This window comes from Castor canadensis, chromosome 1 (assembly GCF_047511655.1).
Source record: "Castor canadensis chromosome 1, mCasCan1.hap1v2, whole genome shotgun sequence".
NCBI classification, from domain to species: domain Eukaryota; kingdom Metazoa; phylum Chordata; class Mammalia; order Rodentia; family Castoridae; genus Castor; species Castor canadensis.
Window position 1 is genome coordinate 136,795,771 of NC_133386.1, and position 24,426 is coordinate 136,820,196.

At 34.8% G+C, this 24,426-nt stretch overlaps 1 protein-coding gene across 1 annotated transcript; it reads right to left on the bottom strand.

Moving 5' to 3' along the window:
* Positions 1 to 4,637: 4,637 nt before the first annotated feature.
* Positions 4,638 to 6,030, bottom strand: LOC109677134 (olfactory receptor 5J3-like). Its single transcript, XM_020153275.2, has one exon. The coding sequence runs from the start codon at positions 5,589 to 5,591 to the stop codon at positions 4,638 to 4,640; it is 954 nt and encodes a 317-aa protein (XP_020008864.2). The 5' UTR covers positions 5,592 to 6,030.
* Positions 6,031 to 24,426: the final 18,396 nt, after the last annotated feature.

Genomic DNA, 24,426 nt, shown 5'->3' on the forward strand with positions numbered 1-24,426 from the left:
ATCAGAATAATAGCAGATTTCTCACAGAAATTCTAAAATCAAGGAAGACATGGAATAATGTACATCAATTCCTGAAAAAAATAAAAATAAAAAACACTGTCAACTGAAATTTTTGCTTCCAACAAAGGATGCATCCTTCATAGTTGAAAGAAAAATGAAAATCATCCCTAATAAACAAAACCTAAGCATTTCATGACCATAGAACCAGCACTGCCCAAAATACTTAAAGGAATCCTACATACAGAAAAGAAGGTAAACATAACCATGAGCATTCAGGAAAAGATAAATCAAATTAGATAAGATAAGCAAATGAATATTAGAAATGAACAAAAAAATGACAAGAGTTACTACAAACCTTTCAATAGTAACTCTGAGCATTAATGACCTGACTTTAATCAAAAGATACACACTGGCAGATAGGGTTAATTAACAAAAACAAAACAACAAAAACATCCATTTGTGTCCTATAAGAAATATACCTCGCTAACAAAAGCCCAAACAGGTTTAACGTGACAGGATGAAAGAAGATATTCTAAGCAAATGGAGCCTGAAAGGAAGGAAGACAAACGATCATTCAATATTGATAAAGGGAGCAATCTATCAAGAAGATATAGCAAATGTGAACATATGCACACTGAACAATGTTACACCCAATTTTATAAAACAAATATCACTGGATATAAAAAGTGCAGATAGACTTCAACACAATAATACTGGGTACCTTATTACCCCTCTATCACAGTAGAAAGGTCATACAGACAAAAAATAATTTAAAATTTTCATATTTGAATGACACTGTAGATCAAATAGAGCTATAGACAGCTACACAGTATTCCACCCAACAGCCATACAATATATATTATTCTCAGTAGCCTAAGGAACTTTTTCCAAAATAGATCCTATTTGAGAACATAAAGTCAATTGTAACAAACACAAGAAAATTAAAATAATGTTCTGAATTTTATCAGAACACAATGGAATAAAACTAGAGATCAACAGCAAAAGAAACCACAGAAAATACTCAAACACCTAGAGAATGAGCAATTCCCCTTTGAATGATCAGTGGCTCATCAAAGAAATAAGTAGGGGCAATAAAAAATTCCTAGAATCATATGAAAATGAAAACACAACATATTGAAACCTTTGGGACAATGCAAAGGCAGTGCTAAGAGGAATTTCCTTGATGGACATAAAAAGACTAATTACTTGATGAACAAAGACACAAAAATTCTCAACAAAATACCAGTAAACCAAATTCAGCAATAATTTTAAAAGATCATGCACCATGATCAGTTGGTTTCATCCTAGTGATGCAAGGATGTTTCCGTTTATGCAAATCAATAAACATAATACAGCCTATGAACAGAAGGAACAGAAAATCACATGATTTTCTCAAGAGACACAAAAAAGTCTTGGGAAAAATCAATATCCCTTGGTGATAAGTTATGAAGGAATTAGGAATAAAAGGAACATACCTCAACAAAAGAAAGGGTATATATGATAAACCTATAGTCAAGATCAAAATGAGGAATACGATAAAGATGTCCACTTTCTCCACTCTTTTTCAATATAGTGCTTGAGTTCTTATCCAGAGGATAAGATTCAAATACAACAATTGTACTGACCAATCCCATCTGTGTGTGTGTGTGTGTGTGTGTGTGTGTGTGTGTGTGTGTGTGTGTGTGTGTAGTGGCTAAGATTACAAGGATGTGAGGCCACACCAGCTTAATTTAAGAAATACTACTTAAAACACCAGAGTTCTGTAAAAGCAATTGGTTTTACATGAACTAAATTCCAAATTGGCATACTTTAAAAACAGAGAATTTTCTATCACTTATCCCCTAGAGATATTTTCTTATTCTGTAATAAATCATTGGATAAAGCTTACTTAGGTGGGGAGTGCCTTGTAAGCAAAAGAAAACCCACAAAGAGTTGGTGACACATATCTTTATGACCAATTTGAAAAGAATAAAATGTGTGGCAGATACTTCTCTAAAGTATTTTTGATGATGTAGGATAGGAGAAGTAGACCAAGTCTATAAGGGAGGGGAGGGCTTTAAGGTTAAAAAGAGCACTGCGTGGATGATGAAACTTTGATGAAATCATGAGGGATTAAGAATAGTTAATCCTTGTGAGATAACAAGAGCAAAGGTAAGTACTCATTCCCCAAAATACCAAGATAATTAGTATACCATTTAATACATTTTAATATTGAAGAAATAGAAATCTATCAACGAAATATCACACAAAACATTGGATCAGGATTTTTTTTTAGGTAGATACGGTCTCTTTAATTATGAGGAATTAATGCAAAACACTGGAGAAAAGATGATTTTTTTTTCAAAAAATTGTCCTGAAATATTTATATACACAAAGAAAAGTAAAGGGAAAATATAATCTGTTAAAATGATAATAAATCTCTTATTAGACTCATGGCAGAAAATGTTATTCAAAAAAAGAAAAAAATGAACATTTTGACTGTGTTGAAATTCCAAACTTTTGTTGTCAAAAGAAGAAATAGTAAAAGGGAAGTTATGAAATGAAAAAGTATATGTACAAAACATGCAACTAACAAATATTTCACATCTTAAATTTGCACCTATAATCAATAAAGAGCTTATATCAGGAGTATTTTCTAAGTGAAAGAAAGTGCACAAACAACCTTGGTTATGATCATTTATTTTACATATATTAACACACTCATTATTGAGAAATTCTTTTCTCTAATTAGTTTTGCAATTGTTTTAAGTGCTAACAATTTTCTGAATGAAGAAACTTTTTTCTTAATATATGGAATTGTTATTCATTTCCATGAAATGTCATTTTCTAAAGTCCTATGATCTTTTAAATTCTATTGAAAAGGTAAAATTTGTATTTACTAGTTCCCAAGTCAGGGTTTGTTAAAATATTTGTCTATATATATGCAGAAAATGTCACTGTTTAAACATAGCCAAGTTGATAAATAAATCATCATCTTATGGAATACATAAAAATGCTAATGTGCAATCACAAATATACATTTAATACCACACACTTCAGTGTCTGACAGTTTTCATCTGTTGTGTATCAACTCCATTCATCAGAACACAGCTGGGAAATACCCAAACCATTCCATTCCCAAACCAGAAGTATAATCAAGAATACCTAAAAAGCACTGTGGCAAGTTGACTTTCTTGCACTAATTAACATTTTAACAATTATTTAAGTATTCTGTATATGAAGAAACATGAAAATGTATATGTGTAATTAAAAATTGTTCTCCATTAAGTCAAATATTTTACTCATGTTGAATACATTATTATTATGAACTATTGGTAACATGATAAATTTGAAGGTTTTTGTATTCAGAAGTACAATTTTTAGAATTCGAATTATACCACACATGAAATAACATCACAATTACTTCAAGCCAACCTATTCCTGTTGAGACATTTGTTGGGAACAGTATATGCAAAAGTGATAGCTTTTGTAATAAATTTTGGTGGTACTGATAGGAAAGAGAAAAAAATGCCTTTCCTTTTTAAAGGTTGTAGTTTTTCCTAGCATGTTGACTACTTTGCACAACCAACTTTGATCCAGAAAACATAAATTTGTCTAAACATTTGCTAAAGTATTTCCTTGGTTATAAACACCAAAGTTTCTTTTCATGATATCAGTAGTTAACAGAAACTCCAAAATATAAGAAAGTGTAGATAACATAATTTATTTTGACCTGCAAAGTCCATTGCAATATTATTCACAGTGCTTTTTAGCATAGATAAGCATTCTTTACAGAAGTAAACCTGTAAGCACACATTAAATCCACCAAATGAATCTGAGTGCATTGGCACAAACAAGCATTCCCCGCACTCAGGAGTCATTGAGAGGATTGAGAGTTCCAACCCAACCTGGGCTATAGAAAAAGACATTTTAAAAAAGTAATAACCCATGAAACAATTTAAAGACTTCTGATTTTTTAAACTGTAAAGAGTATGAGGGAGATTCATGAATACAGAGACGTATGAGAATGTTGCTGAATTTTGCTAGCTCTAAAATGGTTTCATTCCACATATAAATCTATGATAAAAAAAATATTTTAGGAAGAGCACATCATTGCAAAGTGAACATTATTACATTGCTATATACAACACATCATTTTCCAAGGTGATGTCTAAACAGAAAGAAAAACAGACAAATAGCTAGAAGATAGAATATTTGAATTATAATCATAACCTCCTATTTATTCAACCCAGAAATTTTACCAGTATTTAAAACTTAATTCAGATTTTAAACATAAAACCAAGTATCAGGTATACAATTATCTTAATCTTCTAGAAAATAAAAATTTAAATTTTATAGAAAATCTACTGCTTTATATCACTAAAAATGCACACATATTCATTTCTTGAAATATTAAAATACATATCAAATCTTTGGTATAGCTGGTTGACTCAAATATTAATAGTCTAATATTTCAAGAGTGATGAATTCTTCTAAAATGAAATTGTGCACAGTCAATTCTAGTATCTAGTCTTGCCTCTTCATGTGAACAATGATTGTTGAGAGTGCAGTGACTTATGAAAACATTGAAACTAAGCTTCATTAACTTCATGTAAATGTTGGTAAGTGATTCTGGCTGGTAGAAAATTGCACAATTACTAATGACTTGAAATTAACATAAAAAAATGTTTCATTTCTAAGGCCCTTTTTGCAGCATTTTTTACCTCTTTATTCCTGAGACTGTAAATCATAGGGTTTAACATGGGAATCACTAGTCTATAGAACACAGAAACCACTTTCTCTTTCTCTGCAGAATACTGGGAGCTTGGCTGAATGTAATTAAAACTTAATGTACCACAGAATATGGTCACTGGAGTCAGATGAGAGGCACAGGTGGAGAAGGCCTTCTGTCTGCCTGAAGCAGAGCGGATTCTCAAAATTGCAACAGCAATGAATATGTAGGAAATAGTTACAATCAAGAAAGTGGCTATGGCAATGACTCCAGAGAAGATTAAAAGCAACAACTCATTCATGGAGGTATCAGAACAAGATAATTTTAGCAATGGTGGAACATCACAGAAGAAATGACCCACAATATTAGGCCCACAAAAGGACAGTCTCCCCAAACTTACTGTGTGTGTCAGTGAGTTAATCATTCCACCTACGCATGACCCAATGACTAGCACTACACACTTTCTCTTAGATATGGCTGAATTGTAAAGCAAAGGGTTGACAATGGCCACATAACAGTCATAAGCCATCACTGAGAGCAAGAAGACTTCTGTGGTAATGAGCACCCCAAAAAACAAATGCTGTACTATGCAGCCAGAGAAGGAGATGGTTGCTCTTTCCACCAAGAAGTTGGTCAGCATTTTTGGTGCAATGACTGATGAATAGCAGGCATCCACAAGTGAAAGGCAGCTGAGGAAAAAGTACATGGGTGTGTGAAGCTTTGGGGTGATTTGGATTAAGAGAATCATGCCCAGATTCCCTCTCAAGGTAACTGTGTAAATCACTAGGAATAACACAAAGAGCACAACCTTCAGATCAGTATGTTCTGTCAATCCCAAAAGAATAAACTCGGTAACAACTGTAAAATTTTCTTCAGCCATTGTTGTTCTTCAAATCTGAGGTGGAAAAGATAAGAAAGTAGGGCAGCTTCAGAAGCATCTGGTGCTTACTAAAATCAGATAGAAGCATACATATACTTGTGTCCTTAGATGATAAAAAGTTTATTTTGCTGAACTTAAATATCCCCAGTTAAAATGCTAGGAACATTATTATATTGTCTCTTAATATTTTTGGTTATGGTTATGATTCAATCTATCAGAAAATATTTGAGAAAAACTTAGTCTCTCAAAGTTTCAATGTGTCCTTAATGTCTCTGCCTCTATTATAAAAGGTGAGGGGCTCCAATGAAATACACCATTGCTGATTGAAAGGAAGTTGTGAAATTAACTTTAAACTCTCCTTTGAAAACTTCATTTTAATATGAAAGGAGTTAATGGTAAGAAATGTAAAAGCAACTGTGCTGTTGACTCTGCAGTTAATCCAGAAATGTATTATTATTTGACCAGTGAATGATCAAATATTATATGGCAAGAAGACTGATCTCAAATTATGTTACTCTTTAAAATGCAGCACTATTCACAATAGCCAAGTTATGGAAGCAGCCCAGATGCCCCACTACTGACGAATGGATCAAGAAAATGTGTTATCTATACACAATGGAATTTTATGCAGCCATGAAGAAGAACAAAATGTTATCATTCTCTGGTAAATGGATGGAATTGGAGAACATCATTCTGAGTGAGGTTAGCCTGGCCCAAAAGACTAAAAATCGTATGTTCTCCCTCATATGCGGACATTAGATCAAGGGCAAACACAACAAGGGGATTGGACTTTGAGTACATGATAAAAGCGAGAGCACACAAGGGAGGGGTGAGGATAGGTAGGACACCTAAAAAATTAGCTAGCATTTGTTGCCCTTAATGCAGAGAAATTAAGCAGATACCTTAAAAGCAACTGAGGCCAATAGGAAAAGGGGAACAGGTACTAGAGAAAAGGTTAGATCAAAAAGAATTAACCTAGAAGGTAACACACACGCACAGGAAATTAATGTGAGTCAATTTCCTGTGTAGCTATCCTTATCTCAACTAGCAAAACCCCTTGGTCCTTCCTATTATTGCTTATACTCTCTCTTCAACAAAATTAGAGATAAGGGTAAAATAGTTTCTGCTGGGTATCGAGGGGGTGGTAGGGAGACGGAGGGGGTGAAGTGGGTGGTCAGGGAGGGGGTGGGGGCAGGGGGGAGAAATGACCCAAACATTGTATGCACATATGAATAATAAAACAATTTTAAAAAAGTAAAGTGTTTCTTCTAAAATCTCCTCATAATGGAGCTGGACACTCTGAGCACTCACACAGTTGTCTTGTTTCAATGTAGAAGTTTTAGAAGACTACATAGTTTATATGATGTTTAGAATAAATAAATTTTATATTTATTATTGTTCATTTTTTAGATAAATGCTTGTCTATGTAATGTACTTCATTATTTTTGTGATATGTATTTTGTATAGCATGTACATGCACACATAAAAATAAAATTTAAATGTGGATAACTACACTCAGATATTGGTCTTGAAAACTTTTTCATATCATTCACTTAATGCTAAATATTTGTGAGCATTTGTGGCCTTCTAAATTCAGTTTCCATTCCAAGTTTCAGTTGGTTAATACCTTTCATTCAAATATGAATCAATGTGCTTATAATTTAATACAACTCTCTTCCTTTCTCTTTCTCCCTTTCTACCTCTGTCTCTCTCAGTCCAAAATATCATACAGTTAGTTAAGAGATTTGATGACCAAATCAGTGTTACTAATTAATTTTACTCAATAAACTTCAATTGTCACAAAGGGAAATTGGGGCATTTCCCCAATTTTGGATTGTAAAATGCTGCTCTCACTTTTTAAATGTTGGTTTGGGAGATTAATTTATTTTCTTTCAGCTTTGTTATAATTATACATGCATTACATGATTTTAAATAAATAGGAGATACTGCATGCAAAACATTAAGAGTTTCTCTCAATGTGTAAAAAGTCCTCAATTTATAGACAGGTAATATAGATAGATGATAGCTAGATAGATGTATCGATAGGTAGATAGATAGATAGATAGATAAATAGATAGATAGATGATAGATAAGTAGGTGGTTGGGCAACATATTAATAGTAAAACTACAGGAGGAATTTTTTGCAGGAAAGTTGATAGTATAGACTGGCATATACCATGCAAAAGTTTTTAATCAGCAAATTGCATTCCTCCAATTTTAAATGTGTAATTTATATGAAATGTTAATTCAATGGAAGTGGAAAAGCTTTATTATTTCCTATGATAAATTTTTAGCCCATACATTTTCATGATCTCTTATGCTGCTTAGAAACCACAAGATTATTTAGAAAAATACAAAAGTAACTTCAACAAATAATGCTAAACCTCAGCATTCAAATTGAGCACATTATTCCACCACACCTAAACTATACAATATAATAGATAATAACTACATGCAAATATTTAGATAGAAATTTACATTAATTTAATAAACATTATTTTTTAGTGTTGGAATTAGTCCCAATAGGCATATAACACTTGTGTCTGTTCTCTCTGACAGCACAGATTACAGTACACCTCCATCATTGTTGATAGTTGTATAAATTAGAGCTCTCTTCTACCTCTCTGTTTCATCCTTTTTAGATAATCAATTATATAATATCTTCTCAATATTATTCATCTGCTAATCCACTATAAGTAGTAGATAATTATATGTGTACTATTTATTTACTATACATAGTTTTAATTGCCAAGCAGAACTAAGAAGTGGAGTTTCCAGGTACAATTTAAAAATTCAGTTTTATTGCTAATTCCTGGAATGCCCATCCTCTGTAATTTAATGGGGCATGGCAAACAGAATTGAATGATAATGTACACAATTGAACTAAGTGATTTCTAGTATTCTCAATTATCATATGATTCTATCAGATTAAAATTTCTAAATAAGACACTGAACATGAAGTAATTCAAATGAAGAAGGAAAATATTTGCAAAATATGTATAGTTATCAAAAGAAAATATTTTAAAATTTCCAATTTAGTAATTTCATGCCCTTCTTTTTTTTTTCTTTTTTTCTTTTATTATTCATATGTGCATACAAGGCTTGGTTCATTTCTCCCCCCTACCCCCACCCCCTCCCTTACCACCCACTCCACCCCCTCCATCTCCCCCCCACCCCCTCAATACCCAGCAGAAACTATTTTGCCCTTATTTCTAATTTTGTTGTAGAGAGAGTATAAGCAATAACAGGAAGGGACAAGGGTTTTTGCTGGTTGAGAATTCATGCCCTCTGTATAGTTCCTTACCTTTCATTAAGATCAGTTTCAGTTAATAATAATATGGTATTCAGAGTTACTAAATGTTTTTAAAGTATATAACTTAAAATAACTGCAGGTAAAATAATTAGTGGTAATATTAAAAGTTCATTCATGACAATCACAGAAAATAAACAAATAAATAAAATCTTAACATATTTTTCCTACAAGAGGACAAATTAGGATAGAATATCATATATAGCTTTTGTCATCCTCTAATGAACCTTTTCACAGCTTCAGCATTACATGGAGTACCAAATGTATCATAGAAAATATCCTCTTTCTTAAGGGACTTTTGAATTTCCCATGAGTTATTCAAATCCCCAAAGTGTACAATTAACTAAAAACTATGAATGAACACTTGAAAATATCAAAGAAAATATGGGGCATTCTTGAATTCAGTAAAATATATACAAACCATAATTGAGTACAATTATCTCACAACTATGCATCACCTGGTTGATAAATGGTTAGGTATTACTTGTCTAATTGCAAGATATACTTTTGTGCAGATGTGCAAGTTAAAAGTCTTATTTAGAAACAATGCAAAATATACACACATGTGCACATAAACAAATTCCAATATCTAGGTTACTGATCTCCCAATTGAGTTTTCAATCTCTTTCATTTTAGTTTAAAATGTAGTATAAACTTGGAACAAGATGATCAAAGTAATACTTGACAATGGATGTTATGGAACAGGCATTTTGTCACACATTAGAAATAAAGCACCTATCAAAAATGATTGATTCCAAACAGTGCTTAAACTCTTAGCAAGAGGAGGAGAAAAAAAGTTGAATTATCCTTTTTCATGGATAATATGACCCTATGCTTAAAAGACCCTAAAGATTCCAGCATAAGAGTTGTAGAGCTGATAAACACTTCCAACAAAGTAATAGGATTCAAAATCAACAAACAGTATTTAGTTGCTCTTCTAAACACCAATAATGAACTCATAGAAAAGAAATCAGAAAAACAATACTATTCATAATAGCCTTTATACCTAGGCATAAATTTAACCATAGCTATATAAGGAACTCTCAAGGAAAAATACAAAGTTCTGTAGAAAGAACTTGCAGAATACTCTAGAAGATGGAAGTTCACTCATGTTCATGGATTAGTAAGATTACTATTGTTAAAATGACCGTATTATCAAAACTTATCTACAGACTCAATGGGATCCCCATCTAAATTCCAATGATATTCATTACAGATACAAAAAAATCTTAAAATTCATTTTGATGCACAAAAGTTCCTGAATATTCAAAGCCACCTTCATCAAAAAAAAAAAAAGGAATATGGAAGTATGACAATAGCCTGATTTCAAACTATACTACAGAGCTATAATAAAACAAAACAGCATGGCACTGTAACAAAACAGACACATAAACTAATGGAACAGTATGGAGATCTTACAGTAAAGCCCACACAGCTATAGCCATCTGATTCTTGATGAAAGTACCAACAATAGACTTGTTTTTCTGGACAGAATCTCACGCTTTTGCCTGAGGCTGCTGTCCGAATTCAACCCTCTTACCTATGCTTCCCACATAGCTGGGATTATAGATGTATGTCACCATTCCTTATCTCAAAGGAAGCTGTTCTCTTTCTCTTATGTAGAACTTAAGTTAAAAAAAAAGTGAAAGTAAAAGGGTGGAAAGGAAGGAGTGTTAGGGATATGGATTGATTTAGTCTGAATGTAATGTTGGCAACAAATATCTCAACCTTCATTTATTTAAAGCAGAGTTTCATTGCAAGAAAATACTGGATTTCAACAAAGGATGGTGTATAGGATCCACTCTTAAGTATAAAGAGGAAATGAAAAGTATGGACTATGATATCAAAATTTGAAGGAATTTTTGAAAATATAACAATACAAAAAACATAAAATACAAAATAATGACTTCCACTTCAGGACAAATAATGTAAACTAGAAGAATATGGAGAAATACACTTAAAGTGGAAATAAACTGTAGCAGGGATGAGGCCCCCAAAAAGAAACAAGTCTGTACTCTGATAATATAGCAAGGGGAAGGAGATGGCATAGCAGGGAGATAAAACTTAAAAATCTAAATGTGAAGAAGGTCACATAGCACTTGGAGTAAAGTAACCAATAGAGTTACGTACAGCCATGCATGGGGTAAACCTTGCTTTTTGTTTTTGTAACCTGCTTACAAGGGTATCTAGGTGATATCCCTTTGTTCTCAGGGCTCAGCATTTGGATGTGAATCTGCTGAGCCCCTGCCAGCATGCTAATAAATATTACTTCCCAAAAAGCCTTGGTTTCCTGTGTTTCTGTTTGAGATTCCTGTAGCATTCATGGGGCTCATCTGGCACTCAGAGGAGAAGGTGTTTTCACCTCCCTCTTGCTGGGACTTGGCATCCCCGGCTCCTCAGGAGAGTGACAGTGGACAGTGGCCCTGTTGGTCAAATTGAGGGAATCACCTCTCCTGGTGTGTTGGAGAGCACGTTTCAGTTGCAGAAAGGAACCTGGAGAAGGCTCAGGAACCAACTGGGAGCCTTGCCCATCAGACTGCCAAGAACCCAGGTTTGAATAATAGGCCTGCCTTTGGGAAGCAGGAGAGACTGATCACCTCCCAGAGACCTCTGAGTAACCCTGTCTGGTGTGAAACTGGGTATCTCAGGTTTAGGGAGCAGGGTGAAAGTGTGTGAGATACCTCCAGGAATTTGTGTGAGACACCTCCAGGAATTGGAGTTGAGCTCTTCCTGGGAAATAACCACAACTGAGGTTAAAGAATGGGTAACAAAAATTCAATTCCAAAGAGGGAGACTCACAAGAGAAGAGATGCATCATCCACCATTCCACCAGATAGCCCCCTAGTTGTGGTTTAAAAAGTTTTACTGAGAGTGCACTCTAATTGTGTGTGTGTGTGTGTGTGTGTGAACTTGTTTACAGCATTGAGAAAAATTTAATTTACTTCTGGAATTCCAGTTTATCTTATGCATGCTTAAGTTGACATTTTTTTTCTGGCATGCTTACTTTATAAAACTTGTGTGTGTGTGTGTGTGTGTGTGTGTGTGTGTGTGTGTGTGTGTAAGCATCTTCAAAATGGTTCTTAAGCTGCTGTTATAAGGTTAATGTGATATTCAAGGTAACAAAAAACCGGGGTGTTTATTTTAAAGATCTCTGTTATAAACTGCTAAAGCTTTTTACATATGAATATGTAAATATTTTGAGGATGGTTTTTATTATACAGTCAATGTAAAAACTTGTTACTCTATTCTACTGCTTCTTTTAAGAGAACCAGTTTTCAAACATTTCAATCAGGTCTCACTAGGATGCAGGCATTCAGGGGTTAACATCCTGGTTCAGAGCAGAGGAGAAAAAAAAAAGTGGGCAGAGCACAGCCTATAGCAGGAATCTTAAAATTTTGGTAGTTACAAAATGAACTTAACCTGTCGCATTCTGTCATAAATAAAATCTGGGATTTAATACTCTCTTATAATACATGGATCTGTTAACAAATAGACTTTCTATATATTGTTTTTATACAAAAAATAATTTTAAGGTTGCTTTCTTTCTGGATTTTTTTCATGCAAATATAAGGCTTTAAGTTAAAAGGGTTTATGAGTTATTTTCAACAAGTAACAAATATATATATATACATATATATATGTGTATATGTATATGTATATGTATACATATGTGTATGTATATGTATGTATATATGGTATCAAGGATATGGGTTTTTAAAAATAAAAGGTTAAGAAATACTTTTTAAAAATGGATAAAAGCAAGTTCCCCAAAGGATACAAAATAAAGTGTCATAAAGTTACAGAATAAGTTGTCATAAAGAAAATGGAGTTTATAAATGCTTATGTATGTGATCAAGTTGACTAAAATCCAGTTACATTAAAGGTTTTATAAGGTCAAAATTTAATGTACTGATGTTAAACTAAAACTTAGTTCTCTAAGCTTGTAACAAGACTATCTTTAAAATATTATATTGTTCCTGATAACATTTACAAAAAAACTGTCTTAAAATGGTTTTTGTTTTGTCAAGATAACTGTCAGAAATTTTTGGTGCTACAGGTTAATCCAGAGATTTATCAAGACAAGAGTTTATAAAAACACAGAGAGGCAGGAGGCAGCTGAGCACAGGCAGTGCTGCTGCACTGATATGAGGGTTATGACAGATTTACTTATGCAAAGGAAAATATATTTAAAAAAAGCTAAAGTGGACGTGGACTCTACAGATAGGATTAAAAAAAAAAACTCAAAAAGAAACATTACACTGGAGGTCAAGACCTCTAGTTTTTACTGGAATCATTAGAATGGGGATGTTAGTCCTACTCCTTCCACATGCCAGGTGGAGGGAATTTTTGGCCTAGAATGACCAAATTCAGCCTGTTATTTTATGGGGGCTCCATTGACTATAGGTTGGTGGTATCCTGATGTATGTCTTGAGCCATGTGTTAATTTCAACAATCTGGGATATGAACCTTTATCAACATCTGAGTCATGATTATTGGCCATTAGGTTTCTTAAATCCACACTTAGTCCTCATAAATACTTACCTGTGCTCTTTGGTGATTTTTGTCAGGGTTTTGACTATGAAGGTGACTGAGTCATAATTAAATAAAAGTTTATTTAAGAGTTGGTTTATGTAAAATTTTCTAGATGACCTCATGGTTAGAAAACTTGGGTGATTTTCTTGGGTGATTCTAATGCAATCGGTATCCTACATGTGTCTGTGACTGGGCTATTTGGGATCACTGACATTGTTCTTCCCCCCTCCAACTGATGAGAAAATGTAAGGTTTTACTTCAAGAGCAAAAATTAAACTAATATGTATATATAGCCTCTCTAGAGCCTTGATGCTGTTGCTGGTTCCTGTATACTAAATATATCTATGTTTTTCAAGTATATCAAGCCTTCTAAAATACAAAATTACATAAACATTGTAACAAAAAGTTAATGGTACTGATATACTGTTCTGTGAGTTGCTAAATTGTCATCAGAATTATAACCATGGATCTTTTAAATTTTTGTCATTACAGGTCTGATCCTTCTGGGACATTTACAATCAAGTCCATAAAAAAATGACTCTAAAAAGTACTTATGTGTCAACCAAGTAAGCTTTTTAGGATGTCTACTTTTGTTGGATTTTGTTTTGTATTGTCCTTGTCTAGAAGCCCACTGTCTAAGAGCCACTCCTTCTAAGCCTCTTTGTTGCTTAAATTTGGCCAAAAGGGTTTAATTGCTACTGACTCCCACCTGATCTGCTCATTACTCCCCCCTCACAGAAACATGTGGAACTAAAACCAACAAAATAAACAAAATCCAGAAAGAAACCAAGTCCTCACAATAAGGGGAAAAAACGAAAACTCGAGAAAGATCTTCAGTCTAAGGCCAGATCACCCTTAACACTCCCCATCTCATCTGATCTCACAAGCTAAACAGGGTAGGGCCTGGTTAGTACATGGATGGGAGAAAGACCTTCAGAGGAGACTGCTCAGAGACAAGCAGTTTGGAGACAAGTGGGGAATGCCATCAAAGTACAAATGGTCTCACTTATGCCAGACCTCTCAAAAATAACCAAAACTGAGAGGATTGAGGAAACAGTTCTTACACATGTGTAGCTATCTGACATTAAAGCCCTTCCAGATACAAACTCACATTTTTTAGACAGGGTCTTATACTTAAATAGAGACAAAATGACTATTTTTACTGGCTCTAAACATGCCCTCCGGTACTTAAAGATGGTGGGTTAACTTTTTTTAAAACAACATGTTTTTCTGGACATATATATTGGTAATATATTGTTGTCAAGATAATTCTACTCAGTTTAAAAAAAAAGGTTACTGTCTGGGTAAAAGAATAAAATGTCCAACCATTAAAACCCCATTGAAGGGGCCCTTTTATTGTTATCTTGTCTATCCCCACTACAATGGGACTCTAGTCACTCCAGAAGCTGACTAGTCTATGCATAGTGGAAGTTTGAACATGGGACATACCCCTGCTCTCCTCTACACATTTGGACTCTTACCTTTTGGGTTGGCCCTTGGAAGGTTTCCACCATGTGGTAAATGTTATAAGAGAGCCATTGTTGGGACCTCCACACAGCCATACTTTGTAACATACACCCACCAACAGGTCCGGTGTTACATTGGCTCACATATTCCCCAGGTTTGCGATGTCACCAGTATGCAATATTAAAGTCCCAGAGTAAAAAACACTGTACAAGCAACATTTGTCATGGAAAGCAGGAAGACGGATCTTATCTTGGGAACATGTTTGATGTTTTCCTGCCTGGTTCCCTTAGTATTGCAGTCCATCAGGACCATTATAGAGGTCACTATAGAGAAAAAAGCTGCCCGTGTAATGATGCTATAAAAATACAATCTCCTAAATCAAGATGATACTCTTGGACCCTAGGTGGGTCGGAGCATCAAAGGAGGGAATAATTCAGCAGGTAGGAGGGTCCCCCAAAAAGAAACAAGTCTGTGTTCTGGTAATGTAGCAGGGGGGAGGAGATGGCATAGCAGGGAGACAAAACTTAAAAATCTAAACTTGAAGAAGGTCACATAGCACTGGGGGAAAAGTAGCCAATAGAATTACACACAACCATATATGGGATAAACCTTTCTTTTTGCTTCTGTAACCTGCTTACAAGGGTATGTAAGGTGAAACTCCTTTGTTCTCAGGGCTCAGCCTTTGGATGTGAATCTGCTGAACCACTGCTGGCACACTAATAAATATTGCTTCCTGAAAAGCCTTGGTATTCTGTATCTCTGTTCGAGATTCCCTTAACAATACCAATCAATAATGTTATACCATGCAAACATATACTCTAAAACTGAAAAAAATATGACTTTAAGTGTTTCCAGTAATGATCAAATAAACAAAGAGAAGCCATCACACAGGTAACAACTAATGTCAGGAAACAAACCCAGAAATTACTAGAAAAAAAACTCAAATCATCTCTCATTTTTACCACTTTTATTTTGAGAAAACAGCCAGTTTGCACTATGAGATAGAAATCCACATACAATCCACAGTCTTTCTGAACTAGCAAACCAGGAAAAATTTATGGTAGCCAAAGGAACAAGAAAACTTAGATGAATCTTTGTGAACATGTAGCCACAGAAAGGGAAATCAATGTTCTGTGTATAAATGCTGTGTCATCAGTGACAGTGAGACATGCAGTATCCCACAGAAAGCTAAAACATGAATTGATATATGCATTACTACCTATAAGGTTGAAATTATATTCTGAGTCAAATCATGCTTGTTTCCTCTTAATATCTATTTATTTATTTCTGGGAGGATTGTTTTATTTTATCATTTTAGGTTTACTTACACATACACACATTATTTGAGCCACCCACCCTCCTCCATCTCCAGGGAGAACCTATTCCACCCTCTTGTTCTCAGAATTAGTTGAAGAAAAAACCTTAAAAGATAAAAAGAAAAACATAGTGTTTTTGCTAGTTTGAGATAAAGATAGCTACACAGGGATATTTCTTGTGTTGTTTCCGTGCATATGTATATTTCAACTCAAATTGGTTCATCTCTACCAGACCACTTCAGTACTTCCTAATTCCCTTCCCATTGTGGGCTCTGCCAGTTTAAGATTGTTATATTCACTCCTATACAGTGAGCACATCAACCATATTCAAGTTTTTGGTTTCCTTCCCTTTCCCTTTCCCTCCCATGTGTGGTCTCCCTTTACTGTGTGACCGATGTCCAATAATATTCCTGCATTCATTTTAGGTCTATAATCCACATATGAGAGAGAATATGCAATTTTTAGCCTTCTGAGCCAGACTAACTTCACTCAAGATGATGTTCTCCAGTTAAATCTATTTTCCTGTGAATGATAAAATTCCATTCATCTTTGTGGTTGAATAAAATTCCATGGCATATAAATACCACATTTTCTTAATGCATTTGTTGGTAGTGGGGCATCTTTGCTGCTTCCATAGCTTGGCTATTGTGAATGATGCTGCAATAAACATGGGTTTGCAAGTGCCTTTGCACTAGCTTGAGTCATATTCCTTTGGGTAGATTCCTAGTAATGGTATTGCTTGATCATATGGCAGATATGTTTTCCATAGTAGTTGTACTAGCTTATATTCTGACCAGCAGTGTGTAATGGTTCCATTTTCTCTGTATTCTAGCCAACATTTGTTGTTGATATTCTTGGTACAGTTCTAACAGGAATGAGGCAGAGTCATAGTGTGGTTTCGATTTGTATTTCCTTTATGACCAGGGATTGTTGAGCATTTTTTTTATGTGCTTTTTGGCCATTTGGACTTCTTCCTTGTTTAGTTCAGTTGCCTACTTCTTTTTGGTTCATTGATTTTTGGGGAGTTTAATTTTTGGAGCTCCCTGTATATTCTGGTTATTAGTCCCTTCTCTGATATAATGCTAGCAAAGATATTCTCCCATTCAGTGTATGGTCTCTTCAAGTTAGAGACCATTTCTCTTGTAGCACAGAAGCTTTTTAATTGCATGTATTCCCATTTGTCAATCTTTTCTCATAGTTGCTAAGACACTTGAGTGGTACTGAGGAAATCATTGCCTATGCCTATTGCTTCCAGAGTATTCCCTGCTCTTTCCTGTAGTAACTTAAAGTTTTGGGTCTTATATTAAGACCTTAATCCACTTTGGGTTGATACTAGTATAGAATGACAGGCATTGGCCTACATGTGCTTTTAAGTCCTTAGTGTATGTATGATGAAGTTGGGTGCACTAGCATTGGGTGTGTATAGGTTGATAATTGTTATTTCCCTTTGATGTATTCCCCTTTTATTAGCATGAATTGACCTTCTTTGACTTGTTTGACCAATGTAAGTTTGAAGTCTACATTGTCTGGTATAAGTGTAGCTATTCCTTCCTGTTTTAGGGGGCCATTACCTTGGTATATCTTCTTCCAGACTTTAACCCTAAGCCATTATTTACTTCTGTCAATAAGATGGGTCTCTTGTAAACAACAGCTTGTTGGATCTTCCTTTTTAATCCAGTTTGCCAATCAGTGTCTTCTGATGAGGGAGTTGAGTTCATTGACAGTCAATGTTAATATTGATCAGTTTGTGGTGATTCCTGCCATTTAGTTGTTTTTATTGTTTATGGATTTAAGTGTGTACAGCCGAATCAGTGCTACTCTCTGATTACTTATCTTTTCTTCTTCTGCAATTTAATATTGCCAGTCAACTTGTGGTTTTTTTTGCTTTCATCTTCTGTGTGCAGAGTTCCTTGTAGAATCTTCTGTCATGGTTGCTTGGTGGTCATATATTGTTTAAGTTTTTGTTTATCATGGAAGATTTTTATTGCTCCATCAATTTTGAATGCTATTTTTGCTGGGTAGAGTATCCTAGGACTGAAATTATTCTCATTCAGATCCCAGAATTCCCCATTCCATATCTTTCTGCTTTCAAGGATTCTGTTGATAAATCTGCGGTTATTTTGATAGGTTTACCTTTATATGGCATTTGTTATTTCTTTTTTCTCTTATAGCCTTCAATATTCTTTCTCTGTCCTCTATACTTGTTGTATTAATGATAATATACCATGGGGAGGTTCTATTTTGTTCTAGTCTGTTTGATGTCCTGGAGGTTTCCTGTACCTGAATGGGCAAATCTTTCTCGAGGTTTGGGAAATTTCCTGCTATTATTTTATTGAATATATTATGTATCCCTTTGGCTTGCACTTCTTATTCTTCAATGCCAATGGTTCTCAGGTTTGGTCTTTTGATGGAGTCACTGAGTTCTTGGAATTCCTTTTACAGCTCTTAAGTTGTTTGACTAAGAGTTCTTCTGTTTTTCCTTTAATTTCTATTTTATCTTCAAGCTCTGAGATTCTGTCTTCCACTTATTCTAGTCTGTTGGTGTGACTTTCCACTGTGTTTTTGGCTTGACTAAAGGGACTATTTTTTCCCAGGATTTCTGTTTGAGTCTTTTTACTGAAGTTTTCTATATCTTTGTTCAACTCCTCTTTTATATTTTGTGTTGTCTTCTTTGTTTCATATATCTCTCTTTTTATACTGTCCTTTGCTTCACTTTGGTGTTTGTTGAAGTCCTCCCTGAGTTCATTTAGTTGTTTCTGTCTTCTCAATTTCTTTATTTGTGGTGTCCTAAAATTTCTTGAGTGCATCTTGTCCTTTCTGGTTAAATATATCTACTATCTTCTCCATGAGTTTCTCAGGGCCTTCTTCCTTGATTTCCTCTTTGAGAGATTTTTTGTGGGCTTTACTGGGTTCATTAGGGACATTTATCATTGTTTTGTGGGGAGTCAGGGGCTAATATCCATTTTCTTCATTTCCCACTGAATCCTCCTTTGAATTTTTTTTTTTTTTGAAAAGTGTATTTTCCTTCCCTTCTTCTTCTCCCCACTGCTGCAATTGGGCTGTGCAACTATGTTCTTGATTGGCTAGTTGGTGTTTTTTAATTGCCTATTTTTTTTCCCTTGATTTAATTTTTGTGTTGTTACTGACATAGTTGTTAGCGAGGTTTATGTGCTATTTCTGTCCCTGGCCTGGAGGTGCAAATTAGTAATATCAAATTCACAGGTTCATTGCCAGACCAGTTATTTACCTATTACATATAAACTCCCTTGATGATAATATCTATAAAGAGTGGGAGTTGGGGAGGTAATGGTTTTTGGGTAGATATAGAAATTTGGGTAGTTAATAAAGGTGGCACTAAAGAGGGTCAGAAAGAGGAGTGGATGGGGGAAGAGGTATGGGGGTTGCTGGGTTTTGTGGCCCTTGTGTGTGTTTGGATGTATTTCCACTGTTCTAGTGGATGGTGCTGTGTCAGGGATTGTAGGGTCTGGGGTGTGTATGGTTGATACAATAGGGTAGTTAGTGGGTGGCAAGTGTGTAGGAGGGAGGGGTAGTGTGTGACAGGTTGGAGAAGGATGGGGGGTAAAGACAGGGGGAGAGAGTGAATGAGAAGGGACAGAAAGAATAGTTGGGAGAGAGAACAATGGATTGTAGCACAAGAAATAAAGGAAAGTGAAGGGGGTACAAATAGAGATAAGAAAATAGTGATGGTGAAGTTAGTAATACAGAAATAAAAACAGGTATAGCAATAACAAAAGTTCAATCTGCTTTTTCAAAGTTCTGGACTTATTCCTTTGGCATCCAATTCTGGTATTGGTGTTTGATATTCTGGGCTTTCCAAAGAAGGGTGTTGCCCCTCTTGTTGGACACCTTGTGGTGGAGACTGCTGGAGGGATTTTTTCATTTTTTTCCACTTTCCTTGGTCTTATGGGCCTTCCATTGCAAGTGGGAGTCCCAAAGTGGTCTTACCAGGCTTATAAACAGTAGTTGGTTCCTTCTGTCCACAGTGCAGGTTGCAATTGTGACCTGAAGTAACTCACTGCCAGTTCATGCAAGGTGGTCAGATCTGTTGTTATTTTCACCAGGTGGCAGCTACATTGTCTTACAGCTGCAACTCTGGCTGGTCAGCTCCTCCCCCAGCAAGGTAGGGCAATCAATTTTCTGTACAGTCCTCAGTCCTGTGAGACTAGCTCAGTGATCCAACACAGCTCTGCTTTGGGAGGTTGGCTTGTTGCCCCACTCCTGCTCTCAGCCTTTTTACTTTTCCTATCTTTATTCACTGAGAGTTCAGCTCCTTGCCCCATCCCTGCTCTCCAGGGCAGATTCAGCATTCCACCCCATTCCCATTGTTGGTGTTAGATTACAATTCGCTGTTTATGCTTTTCTGTTTTGTTTGGGGGTTTCAATCTGCCTAGGGGCTGCCTTGGATTAGGTTCCCAGGAGATCAGTAGGGGAGTCACATGTAGTGCATGTTGCTCACCTGTTGTGTCTGCAGGTTTACAGAGGCAGCTTTGAAGCCAGCCCATGGGGAGAAATAACATGCTGTTTTTCTCAAGGCAGACACTTCTTGGGATTGGGTTCAATATGGCAAGGTGTAGGGAGGCTTTCCAAGGGTTAGGGTCCAGGATATCACAGAGTTTGATTCTGGTTGATGCTTTATCTTCTGCTTATTGAAGGAAAATAAAGGGAGAAATGGCCACAGAGCTTTTTTCCCAGGGCAGACAGGTCCTGTAGGCTGTGCCATTAGGATTTTCTGGGTGTTAGTTGCAATTAAATGTGGTTTTAAGGGTCAGTCCTTGAATTTTATGTGCACTAAATGTGTTGGCAGTTATTATTTTGGCTAGAAGCAATCAGCATTACCTAAGTGTAGCTTCCACATCTTGAGGTGGTTTCAAGAGTCATGGAGCTCACGAATTCTGGTTCCTCACCCTAACCATCAGGATCTAGCTCTTCCTACTATTTAAAAAATAGTCTTAGAAAATTATACCACACTTTAGTCTTTTCTAGGTCATAATTTGCAATGTTCACAGTAAAATCCATAACTTATTACACAAATCTACGGGAATATTAAATCAAGGTTTTATGTGGGAATGAGACTGGCTCTTTCTTATTTCTTTTTTCTGCTATTCTTAAGTGGTTTCTGTGTACCTGGACCATGGATTATGGCTTTATTAGTTTCTGATTTCTGTTATTCATTTCTACCTTCAATTACAATTAGTTTTCTGTATGAGGAATTCTCAGATCAGAGTCAATAGACTCTCTCTTCTAATGATAAGACAATTCTGCTTTGTAACACTGCAGGGTATTAGACTAAAGAACTAACCATGAGCACCAAAATAACCTGTGCTGTAACTCAGTTTCAGAGTGCTTGCATAGCATGTATAAGGCACTGGATTCAATCCCCAGAGCATGAGAACACACACCACTTAATTTCTAAAATAAAATCTGAAAAACTATTTCAATCTAGAATAAGTACAATTGTTCCATACAAACCAATTAAAATGGACAAAAGTTTAGAAAATTTAGAAAAGTAGATGAATGAATGCTTAACATATACAGGAAGTAGTGTTCATTTATACCTAGGAATAAACTTAATTAAGGAAGGGACAGATAGCTACAATGAAAACTTTTAAAAGCTTTCTTCAGAAAGAAACTGAAGAAAACACTAAAAGATGGAAAAAATCTAAATTTCTAAATTCACGGATCAGAGAATTAATACTGTAAAAATGGTTACATTACCCAAAGTGATCTACAGATTTAATGTACTACCCATCAGAATTCCAATAACATTCTCCATAGTAATAGACAAGAAATGATACTAAACTTTATGGGGAGCACAAAAGACTTTAAATAGCCAAAGAAAACCTAATCAAATTGAATAATACTGGCAGTGTCAATATAACTAACTTCAAATCACACTGTAGACTCATAGTAGCAAAACCAGTATGCTATTTGCACAATATCCATGCATCAGACTTTTCATGATAATCCTAAACTCAAGTATGGAGCAATAGGAGAGTGGGTTAAGAATGGTGGAATATTTCTGCATTGGAATATCATGCAGTAAAACAAACATGGATGAATTTCAAAAGCAATATGCAGGCTGAAAGATCAGATCAATCTTATAAATTAGAACTGGGCATGGTGGTGCATGTCTGTAAGCTCATTTCCCCAGAAGGAGGCAGGAGGGATGCTAGTTCAAGGCCACCCAGGCAAAATTAGTGAGATCCAGTTTCAAAAAAAAAAAAAAGCAACAAAAAACAAAAGAATTAGGCACATAGCTCAAGTGGTAAATACTAAGAAATAAACCCACTTAACTAAGAGTGTAAAAATTCACAATTTCTAGTAAAGAAACTGAAATGCAGTTATTTTGCTGTTAGTTCTAAAAACAAGCAAATTTGATGTACGTCAACAAATATACTTTTTTATATTAGCATTTATGTTAGGCTTTTCATAATAACCTCCAAGTCAAATACCTATCAATAAGAGAATGGATAAAGAATTGTGGTTTTCTCCTGCAAGGGAATATCGTACAGCAAAATAAACACAACATGGATGAATTGCAAAAGCAATATGCTTATGAAGGATATCTGATCAAAAGAGTTGGAACCAGGCATGTTGGTGCACACTTGTAATCCCACCACTTGGGAGGAGGTATATTTCTAGTTTTGGAATCTCCAGGACTAGCAGGATTTAAGGCATAAGGCGACATTCTTTCATGTATAACATGCTCTCCTACGTGAACTAAACATTAGTCAATAGGCACAAAGGAAACACATTTTCATTATGAGTCATGAATTTGTGCAGTGTAGAAATATGTATCAGTATATCATTTTTTCTAAATTCTTAGACACATGAAAGTCATAAAGAAATGGAATGCAATGTTATGAAAAGTGGTATATTCTACCTAACATTTGTCCTCCCACTAAGATTATACTGAATATTATACAACAGTGGCCAGATAGATAATATATTACATGTATGTATAGTACATGTTATTGCAGTGCAATTATTTTAACAGAATGCATGTTACTACAATGACTACCCAACTGCAGTATTTCCTGAGGTGAATTGCTGTTACATTAATCATTGATTCATCATGAGTGAGTACTTTTACATAATGCAGGTCTCTACAGAAATCTACAGAAAATTTGCGTTGTTTTGTTCCTTTGTTTGAGTTGTCTCTTACATTTTCTCACTGGGGAATTATCTTAGATAATTAGTATGAATATTAAGGCACCATTTTTAAGTCTCTCTCAAAAGATTTGGCCATAATGATCTAAATGAATTAGATACTGCTTCCTCAGGGATCATTACAAAGCAGGAGGAAGACCATACATTCTCCCTACTCAAAGAAAAAGTATGGACATGGGAAAAAATTGATTCTTCATTAAGAATGATAAGAATTGTTGGTGATTTTGACAATTACTTGGACATGGATAATTTCTCATTACTTCTGACTTATTGTAAGTACTCCTGTGGTAACTGTTTGATGGTTCCTTCAAACAAACTACAAAAAACCTATTATGTCCTTTGTTAATTGGAGCCCCTGGAATAGTACAGTGTTTTTAGGGCATAAATTTTATGGATTAAACAGACATCCTGGTCTTATTTTATTTTTGAGAATTGATATTCTCAAAAATATCAGTAAAAAAGATATTGAGAGATATTTGAAAATTACAAATATCTTATGGATTAGAAACAAACCTTATGGATTAGAATCTATTAAGTATAGAATGTCCAGATAAAATATAGGATGCCCTGTTACATTTGATCTTCACACAAATAACAATAAATTATAACATATATCTTATCCAATCTTAAGGAAATAAAAATATTATTTTATGTGACTCTATATGGAGCAATGCTGAAAAAGAATATTTTAAATATTTCCTGTGCACTGTTTTATAAACTTACTAATTTTTGTAACACGTTGCATGCCCAAATTACAGATTTTTTTTCTTACTCAGCTGTTTTTCTTAATGGATTGCTCACTGATGGGTTACTTTTTGCTGAACAATCATTACAAATTGACAAATACACAAACATTTTTCAATTGTAGAAGTTTTGAAAAACTAACTGCGAATTATTCCTTACAAGCTTATCAGATCAATAAATTGAATCAGCAAACGTTTTTCACATTAGAAGAATGATCGGAGTAAAAGAATCCATTCATCTTCAGAGTGAGATGATAGCTCATACTAAAATTTGG